Source organism: Monodelphis domestica, chromosome 7 (genome assembly GCF_027887165.1).
Source record: "Monodelphis domestica isolate mMonDom1 chromosome 7, mMonDom1.pri, whole genome shotgun sequence".
NCBI lineage: Eukaryota > Metazoa > Chordata > Mammalia > Didelphimorphia > Didelphidae > Monodelphis > Monodelphis domestica.
Genome location: NC_077233.1, coordinates 198,062,210 through 198,080,991, shown reverse-complemented (window position 1 = coordinate 198,080,991; position 18,782 = coordinate 198,062,210). Strand labels below are relative to the sequence as shown.

Sequence of the window (18,782 nt, the reverse complement as noted above, 5' to 3'; positions counted from 1 at the left end):
TTTGAATTGTTTTGCATAGGGCAGTGAGTGAAAAGAAATGCTTGACTAGAGAAAAGGATAGAGATGTCCTAGGCATGTGTGAAGACAGAAATAAAAAAGGAGACACTGAAATAAGATTCACTCTGGAAAATGATGACTGCCTTCAAGTACCTGTGGGACTGTCATGGGAAAGATGGATTAGACTTGTTCAGCCTTTTCCCTGAGGGATAACAATGAATAGCAATTGCAGAAAGGCAAATTTTGATTTAATATGGAAAAAAAAAACTTGCTCAGAATTAGAGTTATTCCAGAATGGAATGAACTGCTTAAGAAATTAATGGATTCTTTCTCTTCCAGATCATGCATCAAACATATTGTAAAACAAATTATTTTTCTAGATATATGTTGCATTAGCTTACTTCTGCAATCTCCTTAGATTTTGCTTAAAACAAACTGAAGAAGGAGGAATGATTGAACATGAAAGGAAGAGACAGGGGATTCTACATTCCCAAATCATAAAGTTGGAGGGAACCTCAGAGGCCATCAAGTCCAATTCATTTATTTTATAAATGAGGAAACTGAGACCCAGGGAGATGTCTTACTCTAGGTCACAAAATAATAATCATCAGGAGTAAGTAGAATTTTAACCCAAGTCCTCTGATCTTCTGAGTCAGAATCAGAAGGGCATAATTAGAGTGGCTTTGGTAAGGAGTAAAAGGAAGGAAATAAGCATTGTGTCAGGTGCTATGTTAAAGACTTTACAAATATTATCTTATTTGATCTTAACAACCCTGAGAGGTAGCTGTTATTATTATCCTCATTTTACAGTTGAGAACTTGCCTTGTATCACATTGTATGTGAGGTCAAACTTGAATTCAGATCTTCCTTTCTTCAGGCCCCATGCTCTTCCCATTTTACCACTTAGCAGCCTTTGTGCAGAAGAACCATTTTTCTCAGATATTAGAGCAAAAGAAGATGGATCAAGGGACATAGTATATGATGTCAAAGGATTTTCTAGTGCCAAATAAGAAGAAAGGAAAGTTCAATGAAGTTACCTTCAATTTCTTCAGCAAAGTAATAGAACCCTGGGGGAAAGCCCTGTCCTCCAGCCCTGATTTCCTTTTAGCACTGTCTCTTCACATGACTAGAAGAATTACAACTTCCAGAGCATTTAGCACCATATTTTCCTTTGACACATGTATAGGCTACATCATATTACCTACTCTCTTGGGGGCAGGGGAAGGATGGAAAGGACTGAAAGGACATGAATTGAAAAATGTCAGAAAATAATTATTAAAAATTTTATTAAAATGTAATATGGAAAACCAAAATAAAAAAAAATTAACAGATTTACCCTCGAAGAAAATGAAGCCAAGCCTTACCCAAAAACTATTACATTGGGAAGTAGGAAAGGAAGGCTTCTATTACAGAGCAATAGGTTAATAGAAGGAATCTGAAGACTGATTTGGGAGAGCCTCTCTAGGAAAGTGATAGAGAAAATCAAGGGAAAACACAGCCATTGACCAGAACTCATTAAAATATTGATGAATCAACCTGACTGTTAAATCAACCATAACTCACATTTTTGTAATCTTCACTCTTTGAGAGGCTTCAGTTCCCTCCCTCCCCCTTTTTTAAAACTCTTCTTAGAATCAATTCTAAGTATTGGTTTCAAGTGGGCTAGGCAATTGTGGTTAAGTGACATACCCAGGGCCATTCAATAAGGAAGTGCCTGAGGCTAGATTTGAACCCAGGATCTCTTCTCCTTAGACTTGACTCTCCACCCATGGAGCCACCTAGCTGCCTTTTCAGTTCTTTCTTAGCCATCCTTGTTTGACTCTCCCTATAATGAAGATTGTGCTCATCAATAAAGTGAAACAAAAAAAGAAGTTGTTTCAATTGTTTTTGTTTCCTTTTTTACATTTACCACAAGCACTAGAAACTTCCATTCCTTATCTTTCTTATTCAATACCATAAAAACCCTTCTAATTATCAGCTTTTACTAGAATTTCTCATTCCTCATACTAATCTTACCAGATTTTATTTATCCTTGATTATTTCCCCTCCTATCATTGCATACAACTTAAATTATGAGCCTTAAAAACTGCCTATGTCACCACTCATATCTTTTCTTTCTCTTCCTTAAAAGGATTGTTCAGTATTTCAATTTTAAGAGACTTTTATATATTTAGAGGGTAGGTAGGCTAGGTGGCACAGTGGATAGCATACTGGACTTGGAATCAGAAAGACTGATCTTCTGGAGTTCAAATCTGGCAGTAAATATTCACTAGCTCTGTGACCTAATCAAGTCTCTTAACCCTGTTTTCTTCAATATATAATATGTATCTATGTCTATTTTTTATCTGTAAAATAATCTGGAGAAGGAAATGGCAAACCACTCCAGTATCCTTGCCAAAGAAAACTCTAAAATGGGGTCACTATGAGTCAGACATGACTGAAATGACTAAACAACAAAAATTACAGTCATCTTTATTTAGTGTCATACCTGGTTTTTCTGTGAACTTTTTGGTATCTATTTTCCTTATGTCTAAGATACCTATCTTGTTGCCCTTTAGTTAGTTAGTTGTATTTTTTTACCATAATAAATTCTAAGGTGACATGTCCAGTTTCTCCCCAAGTTTCTAGGACCTTGGCACAGTGAATGATTTCTTACTGGTCAGAATTTGATCCAAAGTTAGGTTCCTCTTAACTTCCTCTATCTTCTTAAGAATGAATTTGCCTGAATGAACTGTCAAGGTTTTATCCTACCTGCTTTTGATTGAGCGAGACTGCCAGCAGATATCTGGACAGATGATGTCTACTTCTTTCTTCCTACTGCCAGTTTTGTGATCTGTTTAAAAGAAAGCATCATCCATATCTTCCTATTACTTCTCTTTCTCCTTTTTTCTTCACCCAAATTCTCTGAATAGATTTGTGGATCCCCTGAAAGTATATCTCAACTTAAAATGTAGTCCTACTTTGCTTCCTTACCTAGTGGATATTTCTTTTAAATTGTATATTGGAAGATATTCAGGTATTCACCTCATCTGATGAATTGTTTAACAAGGTTAATGAATTACTTATTTTCGTTCCTTTGATTGTTAAGCTAACCAAGAAACTAAAGAAAATTGGGTATGAATTATTCCCTGAGTGAGACACCCTACGGATACTGTCTACTTTGTCCAACAATTTCTTCTAAAATATATAGTCAGCTCTGGATAATTCATATCTATGAAGGGGAACAATTAGCAGGATTATTGAAAAAAATACATATACACACAAACATGTATTCCAGCTTTAGGGATGAAAGGTATGCTCCATTTTTTGAAAAGCAGGGAAAATTTTGTAATTGCTCCGATGCCTGCACTGATTTATTTTAAATTAAATCATCCTTTCACACTATATAATCTTATTTATAACAGTACATGAAACGATGTTCTTAGATGCTAACTATGGTCTGAGAAACAAATTATTTGCAGGGTTAAAATCAAATGAGCTATGGGAATGTTACTGCCATGCTTTTAGAGTCTAATACCCATAAACAGCTACTTTTATTATAATTTAATACCTTTGTCTTGTTCTCATGTAATTTCTCTGTCTCTCTGTCTGTCACTGTTTCTTTGTTCCTTTCTCTATCTCTCTGTGCCTCACTATCTCTGTCTCTGTCTCTCTCCCCCTCTGTTTCTCTCTCTCTCTCTGTGTGTTTTTGTCTGTCTGTCTGTCTCTCCCTTACACTATTTCTATGATATTTTTATATTCCAACAAAAATACCTTCCCTCTGAAAGCATCTCTTCACCTTGGATTGTTTTAATTTTTTTTTCAGAAAAAAGTAATATAGAGATCATCAGAGGAAAGTCCACATTTTGGACTTCTGTTTCATTTTGACTTTTTATGGGATAAAACAGAATTGGACATTAGAAGTGATGAATTAGGGAAAAACAATAAAAAAATCAATCATTAAATTCACTAAGTTGCATATGTTAATTAATAGCATGTAAAAGGTCTGGTGATTTGAGTGCCAAATTTACCTATATAGGCCTCAGTTTACTCATCTGTAAGAATTAGAGAATTTGACTAGATGACCTCCATTGACCCTTCCAGTTCTGAACCTTCACTGTTGTTTCCCTAAAAACTTCTTTGTAGAGTTACTGAAGAGAAAGATTGAGAGATACTTAAAAGGCACTAAATGGATATTTTAGCTACAACTTTTTTTAAATGTTGTCTTTTCTAAATACAAATGGGCCTGGAAAATGCTTATAGAATTTGTCACCTAGATTGTTTTGTTTATTACTATTTAATCAACGGAGATAATAAAGTATGTCTTCAATTTTTTTTAAACCTTTACCTTCCTTCTTAGAACCAATACTATGTATTGATTCCAAGGCAGAAGAGTGATATAAGGGCCAGGCAATGGGGCTTATGTGACTGGCCCAGCTAGGAAGTGTCTGAGACCAGATTTGAACTGATAGAACTCCCATTTCTAGGCCTGGCTCTCAATCCACTGAGTCACCCAGCTGCCCCCAATGATTTCAATTTTTAAAACTTTTTTTTTACTTTTTTTCTACAAAGCAAAAACAGAACACAAAATAGCACATTATTTTTGAGAATGCTAAAATAGTAACTAAAGTTTTTCTGTCTAAATTATAAGTTTTCTTAAATGAACTTTACATTATTCTCTATTCCCCAGTGTTTTGTCCCTTTTAGCATGCAAATGCCTTACCAACCCATAACTCAAGATTCATTCCATCTTCTCCTTCAGGCAGCTAGGTAGCACAATGGTTAGAGCACTAGGCTTGGAACCAGGAAGATTCATCTTCATGAGTTCAAATCTAGACTCAGACAATTACAAGTTGGGTGGCCCTGGGCAAGTCACTTAACCTTTTTTGCCTAAGCTTTTCATGTATAAAATCAGTCAGAGAAAAAATAGGAAACTACCATAATATCTTTGCCAAGAAAATTCCCAGTGAGGCCACAAGAATCAGACACTACTGAAACAATACAACAGAATCCTTTCTCCTCCTGTGGAAAGGGTGACTGACATAACCATTCTAATTAAATCTACCATAAATTTATGCCATCTCAACTGAGCTTCCATTGTCAAGACAATCCTTTCATTCCTTCCTAATTGATTCTCTCATGTGCTCTCTCCAGAGACTATTTCAGATCTTCTCTTCATTCTTCATGGCTCTCACCCCTTGACTTCCTCCCTCAACAAAGGTCTTTGCTTCATACTCAATTGAAAAAATAAAGATCATTCTCCATCAGCTTCTTTGTCTCTCCTACTACACATTTTACAATTTTTTATATCATTTCTTATTCTATCCTTCTTTATTCCAATCTCTACTAGAGAGGTGGCCTTTGCCCTAGTCACTGCCAAACCTTCTACATGTAACCTTAATCTTACCCCTTCCCATCTTCTTGAGTAAATTGCCCCCATAATCATTCTCTCTCTGTTCACTTCAGTCTCTCCCTATATACTACCTTCCTCCCTCCTACCTACAGATATACATAAGTCTTACCTATCCAAGTTAAAAAAAGCAAAACAAAAGTCAAAATTCTGTACTTAACTTTACCATCCCTCCAGAACTATATCATCCAGTATCTCTTCTATTCATTGCTTCTACTTCCTTTCCTCTCACTTTTTTTAGACACTTTTCAGTCTGCTTTTCATCTTTTCATTCAACTGAAATTGCTCTTTAAAATTGCCAATAATCTCTTAATTAACAAATCTAATGGCATTTCCTCAATCTTCCTTTTCACCAATCATCCTTCCTTTCCTCTGAAGTATTCCATAATATTGTCCACCCTTCTGAATGCTCTCTGGGTTTTTAAGACAGTGGCTGTACAATCAGAAGGCTTGTTACGGATTCTACCATCTCTTTTACCTTTTTCAAGACACTTTACTTCCCTTGGCCACAGTTTCCTAATCTGAAAAATGAGAGGAATTAGGCTAGAATTAGGCTTTCCAACTTTGTGTCTATGATTCTATTATCGTCTTAACACTCCAACCATTCCTTCTGAGTCTCCTTACTGTTTCATTATCTAGGCATTCTGTCTTAACTATGTTTTTTGTTTTCTTTGTAGTTCATTCTTCCACTCAATAATCTCCTTAATTCCCAGGATTTTAAATACCATCGCTGTGCAGATGACTCTGATGTATATTGTATTTAGGTCCTGATTTCTCTTCTAAATTCAATTCTCGTATCACCTACTACTTTTTAGAGATTTTGTTTCAGATAGCCTGTGGGCATCTCAAACTCCACATGACTAAAACACAATTTTATCTCCCCCCTCAATCTACCCTTCTTTTAAATTCCCAGTCTTGTGAAACAATATTGACATTCTTCCAGAGACTTTGTTTTTTACCTTAGGACTCATCAAAGGTTCTTAACATGGGGCCTATGAAACTGTTGTTTTTGTTGTTTTAATTTTAATAACTCTAGTTCAATATAGTCGATTCCTTTGCAATCTTGTGTATTTTATTTATTTTTTTTAGAAAATTGTATTTAGTCAATTTAAAACATTATTCCTTGGTTATAAGAATCATATTCTTTCCCTCCCTCCCCTCCCCTCATCCCTTCCCATAGCCCATGTACAATTCCACTGGGTTTTACATGTGTCCTTGATCAGAACCTATTTCCATGTTGTTGATGTTTGCACTAGAATGATCATTTAGAGTCTACGTCCCCAATCATATCCCCATTGACCCACGTTATCAAGCAGTTGTACTCCCACAAGTTTTCCTCTGAATGTGGATAGTGTTCTTTCTCATAAATCCCTCTGAGTTGTTCAGTATCACTGCATTGCCACTAATGGAGAAGTCCATTTCATTCTTTTGTACCACAGTATATCAGTCTCTGTGTACAGTGTTCTCCTGGTTCTGCTTCTTTCGCTCTGCATCACTTCCTGGAGGTTGTTCTCCATGGAATTCCTCCACTTTATTATTCCTTTTAGCACAATAGTATTCCATCACCAACATATACCACAATTTGTTCAGCCATTCCCCAATTGGAGGGCATCCCCTCATTTTCCAATTTTTTGCCACCACAAAGAGCACAGCTATGAATATTCTTGTACATGTATTTTTTCCTTATTATCTCTTTGGGGTATAAACCGAGCAGTGCTATGGCTGGATCAAAGGGCAGACAGTCTTTTAGCACCCTTTGGGCAGAGTTCCAAATTGCCCTCCAGAATGGTTGGATCAGTTCACAACTCCACCAGCAATGCATTAATGTCCTGACTTTGCCACATCCCCTCCAGCATTCATTACTTTCCTTTGCTATCATGTTAGCAATCTGCTGGGTGTGAGGTGATACCTAACAGTTGTTTTGATTTGCATTCTCTGATTATAAGAGATTTAGAACACTTTTTCATCTGCTTATTAATGGTTTTGATTTCTTTATCTGAAAATTGCCTATTCATGTCCCTTGTCCATCTATCAATTGATTTTTTTGTACAATTGATTTAGGTCTTTATAAATTTGAGTAATTAGACCTTTGTCAGAGTTTTTGTTATGAAGATTTATTCCCAATTTGTTGCTTCCCTTCTAATTTTGGTTACATTGGTTTTGTTTGTACAAAACCTTTTTAATTTAATGTAATCAAAATTATTTGTTTTACATTTTGTAATTTTTTCTAAATCTTGCTTGGTCTTAAAATCTCTCCTTTTCCAAAGATCTGACATGTATACTATTCTGTGTTCACCTAATTTACTTATAGTTTCCTTCTTTATATTCAAGTCATTCATCCATTCTGAGTTTTCTTGGTGTGTGTAGGGTGTGCAATGTTGATCCAAACCTAATATCTCCCATCCTGTCTTCCAATTTTCCCAGCAGTTTTTATCAAATAGTGGATTTTTGTCCCAAAAGCTAGGATCTTTGGACTTATCATAATCTTGTGTATTTTAATGTGTACATTTTAAAAATTCTATAAAGGATTCTATAGGCTCCACCAAACTGTCAAAGAAGTCTATATGTATATAAAAAAAAAAAAGATTAAAAACTCCATCCTAAACTTTTCATTCTCCCATACCTCTCATTTTGAATCAGTTGTCAAGTCCTGTTATTTCTACCCAAATATCATACCTCCCCCTTTCAATCCACAAAACAACTACCCTAGTTCAGGTCTTTATTCTTCTCCCCCAGAGTGTGAAAATGGCCTCTTATTTGGGCTCTCAGCCTCAAGCCCTTCCCATTTTTAATCCATCTTTCACACAGTTTCCAAAGAGATATAGCTCTGGGGTCCATATCACTTTTCTGTTCAAAATGGACCCTATTACTTCTAGGATCAAACATATTCCTCTGACTTTTAAAGTCCTTGATAGTCTGATCTTCCAGCTTACTTTTCCAAAACTTCATGCATTCAGGGTTTCAGCCAAAATAGCCCATTTGCTAATAATTCCCATGCATGATATTCCATCTCCCATCTCTTGTGACTTTACCTGGGCTAATTCTTAATCCTTTATCCTATAATGTACTTCTTCCTGCTCACTTTTGCCTTTTAGAATGCATTTCTCTGCTTAAATATTAACTTCTTATACATGAGAACTTTCCTGAACCTTTCACTAGTTAATTTTCCCTTGTTCTTCGGAAATTATTTCGTATATACATTTATTTCGTATATACTCTGTATATGTTTATATACTTGTATGTTATTTCCCCCAATAGAATATAAATTCCTAAAGGTCAGGGACTTCATTTTTAATTTGACTTTGTTTACTCATTGCCTAGAACAATGTCTGGCACATCCTAGGGCTGAATAAATCCTTATTGTTGCAAATTATCTTCTTCACTGCATTATAAACATAAGAGGCAGCTCACAGGGCAAGGAAGTAGAACAATAGATAAAAGTGCTGGGCCTGGGGTCAGGAAGACTCATTGTCCCAAGTTCAGATATGGCCTCAGAAACTTACTGACCATGTGATCCTAAGCAAGTCACTTTGTTTGCTTCAGTTTTCTTCATCCATAAAATGAGCTGGAGAAGGATATAGTAAACAATTCCAGTGTCCTTGCCAAGAAAACCTCAAATGTATTTATAAGAGTTGAACAAAACTGAAACAAGTAAACAAAAAAAGAGAAATTTAGAAAAATAAAAATTGTTTAAGTAAAAGAAGTTATTCTTTACCTTTCTCTCATGAAACCCCTTTTCTTCTTGGAAGAATTCATGAAAAGAGAGAATATTTTCATCAAATGAATGGATAAATTGTGGAGACTTTTTTAGAAAGGGAAGTCAGATATAATATGTTGGTCTATTAAAAAGATTAAAAGTTACAAGTTATAGCCAGGCTCTCTTTAATCAAATCTAAGGGTGCTTGACTTTCTGTAAAAGATGCATTCGTATAGAAGCTACTCTGAGTTTTGAAAAATTAACTAATCATTTAGGGGTCCTGTATTTAAAACTCATAATTTAAAGGAAAACTCTGTAAAGTTAAAATTGTCTTGATAATTCAACAAATAATCATTTCCTTATTCAATCCATCTTGCCAGGATTTCAAATTAAATTGTTTAAAATGTATTTTTTTTTAGCAACAAACTGTACTTATGAGATGCCTTTGCCAAGATTCTCCACTTTTTGACAATGTTTCCTTTTACAGTATGTGCGGGTGTCCTTTGACACAAAACCTGATCTCCTCCTACACCTGATGACCAAGGAATGGCAACTTGAGCTCCCCAAACTCCTCATCTCTGTTCATGGAGGCCTCCAGAACTTTGAACTCCAGCCAAAACTCAAACAAGTTTTTGGAAAAGGTCTCATCAAGGCAGCCATGACCACTGGAGCATGGATTTTCACAGGAGGAGTCAACACAGGTAAGTTCAATCTATGCAGGGTGCCATAGCCACTCACCATGAGACTACTATGCTTAGTTTTCACTTAAAGATTATAGTCTATATCAGTTCGTCCTCATGTCCGATCTCATAAAATTCTCATATTCTGTTCATCATCCATTTGTATACACACACACTCTCTCTCCTCTCTCTCTCTCTCTCTCTCTCTCTCTCTCTCTCTCTCTCTCTCTCTCTCTCTCTCTCTCTCTCTCTCTCTCTCCCCCTCTCTCTTCCTGCACCATAATTTTTTTTCTTTTTCCCTCTCAAAAGGAGTTCTGAATGTTAACTGAAAAAACATATCCAAAGAAATAAAAGAATTATTTTAAGCATGAATAACAGGCTGGGAATCTTAGTAATGAAAAGTACATTGTAGAATAGGTGATTTACAAGAATGGTTTTAAGGATATATTAATGAACACAAACTGCCATGTAATTTCATATTTTAATTTGTCTTTTTTTATTTTTAAGGAACAACTTTTTTTTAATGAGGAAGCTTGCTTCTTTACCTAGAAGAAAGCACTCTATTGCACCTTCAGAAAAACTCAAGCCAGGATCTGTGCTATTCTTCCCATTCCCCAACCAAAATTGCTTTAGTCTTTTCAAGACTCATTTTCCAGTTTTAAAGAAATATTTTCAAAATTTTGCTCTGTTTCTAGATTTAATACAATTCTTCCCCTATACAATCACCAAATAATATAACAAAAGAAACATTTTTTTTCATTTGCTGGATATAGCTTAGTTATAGAGATCATAAACATGAGTTATTTTCTACCTGCCAAAATTTGTTGTTTATTGTAATGCAGAAACAGTCAAATCCCTTTCTCCTTGCCCCTCTCCACTTCACAGACATATGCACAGGGTGCTAAGTGCTTATCTGTGGTGCATTATTAATAAATAAAAGCTAATGGAATGATCGCCTCTAAATTTTTCTGACACATTGTCCATGCCTGAGTCAGCAGTGTTATGTAGTAGAGTAAATCTATGCTACTGCAATTATAAGTCATTTGAAACTTCCTTGCTAGGCTTTATATAACAAGTAGTATTTAGAATTTGTGCAACATTATTACTGCAATACTTTCTCAGGTTTTTGTAAGCTGAATTTCAGCATAATTATAGTCATAGCTTTAATTATTCATCATTTTAGAGGGTTTTTGAAAGGAATAAGTGTTTAACACCTATTATGTGCCATGTACTATGCTAAATATTTTACAAATGACATCTCATTTGATCCTCAAAGTAAACCTGTGAGGTTAGTGTTGTTATTGACCCCATTTTACAATTGAGCAAATTAAGGCAAACAGCAACTTGCCCAGAGACACACAAGTAGTAAGTATCTGAGTTCAAATTTTGAACTCGGGTCCTCCTGACTCCAGGTCCACCACTCTATCCACTGTACCACCTAGCAGCCTCCGAATAACATTAAGGTGAAATAATTTTAAGACTCTCTCAAGTACCTTGAATATATGACATGCATATATGACACAGGTTCATACAGTTCTTCTGGAGGGAGCATTTAAATAGAATCAGATGGGCTGCTCATCAACGGAAGGATGGGAATTATCTCCTTTTTCTTTCTATGGGGATCCAGGTGTGAACTCATCTTGAAAGTATTGTTGATGTATTCAAAAACTGACTCTTGCGGACAATATGCTCATGTACCAAACTTCATGATTGATTAGTTAAGCCTTGTAACAAAGTGTAACTCTCAGCTTATAGTATGCTGACCACTCCCTAAACCTGCAGTCCAAAAGTCAATTGGACCTCTGGGTGGGGCACTGAGTCCTAAATTATTTTAGCCTCCACCTCTTTGATGCTGTGGTTATAAACTGAGCCAATGTTAAATTCTTTGCCATGTCACATGTTCATTTACTACCTCCCATCACCCATTCCTTAATTCTCCAATAAAAGATTGGGGACACGTGAAGCTCTCTCTTTTTTCTACTCTCAGAGGAGCACACACACCGAATCCCTTGGTGTTGAACCTTGTATCTCTGATCCTTTTTCTTTCTTCCTCATGTTCCCTCTCTCTTATCTCTAAACCTCTTCACTCATTTTCCCTCAGTCTCCACCTTCCCTTCTCAGGTGTCTACTCAGGAAGATAATATTGTGTGGCTGCAGGCAGCTACACTTTATATCATTCCTGCTAAGCACAGTATAATTATTATATGTTTAATAACAGTGAGTTAAACTAAATCACCAGAGTTAACCTGTCAAATTCCTATTTAATCATGTCACTGGAAAACAAACTTTGAATAACCTCTACTAATACTTGTCTTCATTACTTTTCTTAAAAGTATTCATACATCTACTCTGTGATTTGGTCAAGATATATCATAAGTGATCTAGAGAAGGAAATGGCAATCTACTCCAATATCTATGCCAAGAATCCCAAATGGGGTCACAGAGAGTGAGACACCATTGAAATATGATGGAACAACAACAATCAATAAATAAAACAGGATTATTTATTGACATACATTTGTATATAGTCTGATCCTTTAACTTTTATAATACAAATCTCTTCATGGAAATTAAGTGGAACTATGTTAAATAAATAATATATTTAATATTGTTTAAGCAAATAAATCTTTCCAGGAAAGTCTTTTACTAGGAACTATACCCAATTTATATAATCCTATTAAGTTGCATGCTTTTCTAAATGAGTATGCCTAATAAAGGACAGCTAAAGGCAGTTTCTGTGTGCATTAAGACTGTTGGGAATTTGCTAAATGATAATCAAAGCAAAAGATAGAGCCATAGGATTTTTGTTTGTTTAAGTTTATTAAATTCTCAATCAAGAGCACTGAGATTAAGAAGATATGGGTTTGAATCCAAACTTTTCTACTTCCTGGATGGTCTCTAAGCTCCCTTCCAGCTCTAACTTTTCTGAGATCATTGCTGTCATGTTGGACAAGTTGATTCACACCTCTGAGCCTGTTTCCTTCTTTATTAGTACAGTGAACAAGTAAGGTGAATTGCATGAGAGAGCCTGAAAACTTCTGGAAAAGAATGACAGAGAACTGAGGATCTTGTTTTTAGAAATATGAAGGAAAAGGGTAATTTTGCAGATTATGTGTTATATTTTTGTACAATACCCTCTTAGGAAAATTGGACAGCTTTGCATATAAGAAAGGAGACATGACTCCTGATTGGTTGAGAATACTTTGGGTCCTGATATTTCTACTAGGCATATGTGAGGGAGAGAAAGAAAGTAGTTAAGAGACAGGAGAAGAGAGAAAAACAGTTTTGTAATGCCTAATGTGAGTTCCAGAGCCACAGATTTGTGGGGAAAGCTCCTCTCATCAATTTACTCCTTCACCCCCATTCCCCATATACCACCTGGTTCCCAGGACTGGTTAGGGTGATTTTCTCTGGGGCAGTGTTCTCATTGTTTGGGTTGAGATTTTATGTTGTTCCATTTCCCAGCCATAGGACTGCCTTATTGGGAATCTTCTTATTTTCCATCTCAATCTGTATTAATTTCCTAGTTTTTTTCTAAAATAAATATATTTGGTTGCTAACCATGATCATTTTTTTTTTATAACAAGTATTTGTGTGGAGAATAGGGTGAAATGTTCAGGAAATATTTCTCTCCCTCTGACAGCTTGGAGAATCATTGGGAGATCATACCTATTTGCATATGGGATCTTTTCCTTTGTTATTTAATACTTTATTCCCTTTTAATTAAGTGTTCTTTGCATTGAATCAATATGTTATTTGAACATGTTAAGCATAAACTGCATTGGCAAGGAGCTCCTAGGTGCAGAAATGAAAAGGTGCTGACCCAGTCAATACTTCCAACCTGAGAAGAAAGAAATGCTCTCGACATGCAGGGACTTAAGGGGCCAAGCTATACCAAGAGTTTTAATGTTCTCAACTTTGTTGCCATGCTACAGAAAGCTTTCTTTTTCCTTGTTTACACCTGGTTTATTCTTTGATTTAATTGATTAAATTAATGCAGAATACAGGTAAGCTTCACTCATACATAAATGAGGAAACTGAATCCAGGAAAAAAAAAAAGCTTTCTTTTTATCCCCAAAGGACACATAGTGGCACTTAAGCCTAGAGTTTAGGCCTTGTGACTTTCATTCAGTACTCTGCACAATATGCTATTAGGTTAGACCATCCAGCAAAAATCTTTCCTGGGCCAGGAAAAGATGGATAGTCAGATGTTGATGTTGAAGTGGATGATTTTGACACTGATGATATTGATGATGATGATATTGATGATGATGATGTTGATGATGCTGATGTTGTTGATGATTTCAGTGATGTTGATGAAGATGTTTATGACGATGATGTCATTATTGATGCTGCTGCTGCTGATGATGATAATTGAATTTGGAGTTGGAAGTTTTCTTTCTATTTGAACCTTTCTAACCCTTCCCACTATAATGATTAAAATTTTCTTGGAGACTGTCTCAAATCTCTTTCACTTCTTGATGCAATACATATTTATCCCATTTTATCTCTTTTACCATTTCTCTTAGTATTGTCCTCTTTTTTTACACCCAGTTTTTAATATTTTTGATATATCATCCTTTACAGTTTGTCACTGTACCCTCTAAGTATACTTCTAGCTACACTGATGATAATAACAATTTTTAAAAGTTATCAATATCATCTTTTCTTATAGGAATACAAATCATTTGAACTTATTAGGTCCTTTAAATTTTTCCCCCTTTCTTTTTTTTTTAAACCCTTACCTTCCATCTTGGAGTCAATATTATGTACTGGCTCCAAGGCAGAAGAGTCGTAAGGGCTAGGCAATGGGGGTCAAGTGACTTGCCCAGGGTCACACAGCTGGGAAGTGTCTGAGGCCAGATTTGAACCTAGGACCTCCCGTCTCTAGGCCTGGCTCTCAATCCACTGAGCCACCAGCTTCCCCCTTCCTCTTTCTTAATAACCTTTTGGTGATTCTCTTGAGTTCTGTGTTTGTGCATCAAATTTTTTGCTTAAGTCAGGTCTTTTCTTTAGGAATACTTGGAAGTCTTCTATTTTATTAAACGACCATACTTTCCCCTATAAGAATAAAGTCAATTTTGCTGAGTAGTTGATTCTTGGTGGCAGACCCAGTTCCCTTGCTTTCTAGAATATCATATTCCATGTCTTCTGGTCCTTCAGTGTGGATGCAGCCAAGTACTGTGTCATCCTAACTGTGGTTTCATGATATCTGAATGGTTTCTTCTTAGCAGCTTGTAGTATCTTTTTCCTTGGTCTGGTAGTTCTTTAATTTGGCTAATAATTTCTTATAGAATGATGTCCAGGCTTTTTCTTTTGTCATGATTTTCAGTTAGTCCAATAATTCTTAAATTGTCTCTTCTGGATCTATTTTCCATTTCTATAATTTTATCAATGCAGTGTTTCATATTTTCCTCAATTTTTTATTCTTTTGATTTTGTTTTATAGACTCTTGCTACCTTGTGAAGTCATTTGCTTCTGGTTGTTGGATTCTAATTTTTAAAGACTGAATTTCATCCCTGGCTTTTTGGTCCTCCTTCTCCTTCTGGTCTGTTTTTCTTTGTAGGTCATCTTTCACTTTCTTTGCCTAGTTTTCAAACTGGTTAATTCTGGCTTCCAAGACATTATTTTCTTGTTTTATTTCATGTGCTTCTCTTTCCATATGACTTATTTTGCTTTTTAAGTTCTTTTCCAAATTGTCTTCAGTCTCCCTTAATTTTTTTTTATTGTGTTTTGAGTTCTTCTAAAGCCTGAGTCCAATTCACCAGAGTTTCTGCCTTTTTGCTTGGTGTTCCTTGGTCCTCCTCAGTTCCATTTGCTCTTTATTCATTGCCTGGATAGAAACTGTTGATTACAATTTCTTTTTCCTTTTTCTGTTGTTTACTCATATTTTTCCTTCTCTCCCCTTCCCCTTCATTGGCTGTATTCTTGCTCTTCTGTTTATTTGCTGGATTTGTGGATTTGGGCTATTCTGTCCTGACAGGGCTTCTTCTCTGCTCTGCTGATTGACTAGATTAGGCTGATGGAATGTTAATGAGCCCGGAGGTCAGATATTCCCCAGCTGGTAGCAGAAACTAAAGGCCTAGGAGAAGGTGTGGAGGCTGAAGGGAGCTGTGCTTCCCTCCTGCCCTATTATCAATGTATTCTGTCCTGGTTGGAGCCTTTACCCTGGGACCCAAGTTAGCAGTATTCTTAAGGTTGCTCTCAGCACACTCAGTGGAGGAAGGGTGTTGGAGACTGAGTTTCCCTGCTCTCTGAAGGCTTCTTATCTGCCCTAGTGATAAGGGGGTGTAGTGAGGGGGGTTGGAGCTGATCTGTGGAGCTGGATGTGCCCTGAAGCCAAAACCTATAAAAGTGCAGGCCCACAAAGTAGTGACTGTGACTAGGCTACCCTCCCCTCCACACCTCTCCTCCAGCTGCCTCTTTGCCAACTGTAGTAAGAGCCCTGACCCTCACACATCTGTGGCAGCAAGGCACTCCCCCCAGCCTGGAGCACTGGCCCTGAGAATCCAGCAACCACCAGAGACTGAGAATAGTAGGTGGGGAAGGGGTCCTGGCACCTTCCTTCTTCTTTTTCCTTAAACCTGACAATTCAGCCTTCTCTTGATACCTTTTTAAGTTGAGTCAAGCAGGAGAGCCCCTGGCTCAGTCCTGTTGTTAGATTTGGTTTTCTGTCCCCTCAAAGCATTGTGTTTTTTATTGGTATGGAAGGGTTTTCACAGAAGTCTGGATTTTTGCTGCTTCTAAGTGGGTGGCCATCTTGACTCAGTCTCCAGAGCAGAAGGCTTAAAGAGGCAGATTTGGGCTTAAAGCAATGAAACTTTTTTCTTACCAGTTCAGTCTCTAGCACAGTGAAGTGGCTTCAGAGATGTGGGACTCCCTCATGCTGGAGGTCTTAAATAGGAAGTAGGTAACCACTTCTCTGGTAAATTGTTGAAAAGATTCCTTTTCATATAAAGGTTTGACTTAGATAGTCCCTTCTAGCTATCAATTTCTTGGAAATTTACCTATATATTCCTCCTGTATCAGAAGATTAATGTAGCAAATAGCATTAAATTTAAGCAATAAAATGAACTTTTGCTTTGTGCTATTTTAATGTTAAATCATTTGTTTCTTGTCATAGATAACATATTTCATATCTTCTTCCTGTAACAACATGGTATTTGCAAGAGATTAAAAGTTTATAAGCCAAGTATTCTTTGCTATGATCTTAAAATTATCTTAATGAGACTCTAATGGCATATTCTTGCCATTGCAAAATCTTCCCTATGTCACATTTAATAGTGTGATAGGAAAGAAAAGAACAACAAAAAGAGTAATAAAGCATTTAGTAAATATTGAAATTAATATATACATGTGTATTACAATTCCATTTTAAAATAATTGATGCGTGACTCTAAAAATAGAGGATGTGTGTATATGCATATGTGTATTTGTATGTATCCAGATGTAGATTTGTCTAATCATAGGTAGATTTATATTTCTACAAATGGCCAGATGGCTCTTGCTTCTAGGAGCTGAGATGTTTATTGCTATTATCTCTGGCTGGAGTTAAGTGGAATAAACCTAATCCCAGCCCAAATGGGTTCTTCTTTTTCTTTCAGTCATCCAAGATAAATTCTCAAAGTCTGAATGTTCACAAGTACTTTCTAATGTAATAGTTTCAACGTTTTGTTCCCCAAATCACTTTCAATAATAACCACACAAAGTTGTTACGAACTCTAAGAGCAATTTAATAAACTACTTACAGTATTCTTTATAATTATTCACTGCTTAAGGTTCCATTAAAGGATTTTGAGCACTAACTCATTGCAAAACTGCAAAGCAGAAACACTGAATGAGCTCTGTTCTTCTCAGCTTAAGTAATTGACTACAGATTTTAATAGAATAAAAGCTTTTCTATTTTCCTTCAGCAAAATTTTATTTTTGACAAAAAATTTTTCTCTCTCAGTTCCTTCCCCTTAATCCTCACAAAAGAAACAAAACTTGGTAACAAATATGCAGACAAGTAAAACAAATTCCCACACTGGCCATGTTTCCAAAAATTGTATCTTATTTCACATCATGAGTCTATCACTTCTCTTCCAGGAGGTAGTAGCAAGTTTTCTATTTCATAAAATGTTGAAACTCCAATTACTTTTGAAAAACAACTTTGTGCATTCTCTGTCCTTAAGCAGTTTTCCCCATGGGCCAGTTTAGCAAATTTATTAAGCAAGGCCTGTTTGCACTTATATTTTCAGTCTAATCATGTTTTAATAATTAGGATTTTTACTTTCTGAAAAGTCATTAATGCCTATCCATAAACGATGTATTTTAATAGTTACAACTATATTTGAATTTTACGTATTCTAAAATTATTTCCTTACTAGACCACAAACCTAACTATTACTTTCTCATGACACCTATGAAAAAGTCAAAATATCTCTTTTAATAGAATAATATCCTTTATAGTATAAATAGAAAATCCTAATTAATTTATTCGTTGAATTTCCCAGTTGTGACTATTGACTTTTTCATTAACATGTATTTACATATTAACTAGTTTAGCTGACTTTTTAAATTTTTATGTGTATGCCTAATAATTCAAGTGTATTTCCCCATACACCCTTTTGGACTCACTAGTTGTTCTGTTCATTTGGTAAAAGGTTAGATTTAGGCTATGCAAATTATTAGCATTTACTAAATATTACACTAGAAATTTTGACTCTTATGTCTTCAATATATGTAGTTTTATTGAAGTGATTTGTCGAAATTTTATACAATATGTATTCTTGACTTTTAGAGAAATAATAAATGTAATATTCACCATCAAATGAAGGGAAACAAATCATTTTAAAACACAAGCTTATTAAAGGTCTCTCCTCTTTTTTTAGGAGTTATTCGACATGTTGGGGATGCTTTAAAGGATCATGCATCAAAATCTCGAGGGAAGATATGTACCATAGGCATTGCTCCCTGGGGAATTGTAGAAAACCAAGAGGACCTGATTGGTAAAGATGTAAGTCATATGATGTTGCCT

General features: G+C 35.7%; 1 protein-coding gene across 8 annotated transcripts in view; it reads left to right on the top strand.

The window, feature by feature from the left end:
• The window catches only part of TRPM3 (transient receptor potential cation channel subfamily M member 3), a 722,593-nt gene that overhangs the window by 372,257 nt on the left and 331,554 nt on the right, over window positions 1–18,782 (top strand). For all 8 annotated transcript variants that reach the window (XM_056804169.1, XM_056804172.1, XM_056804170.1 and 5 more), the window contains exons 4-5: window positions 9,571–9,784; window positions 18,637–18,761. In XM_056804169.1, coding sequence (XP_056660147.1) covers window positions 9,571–9,784; window positions 18,637–18,761 — 339 coding nt within the window. The remainder of the gene's footprint in view (window positions 1–9,570; window positions 9,785–18,636; window positions 18,762–18,782) is intronic.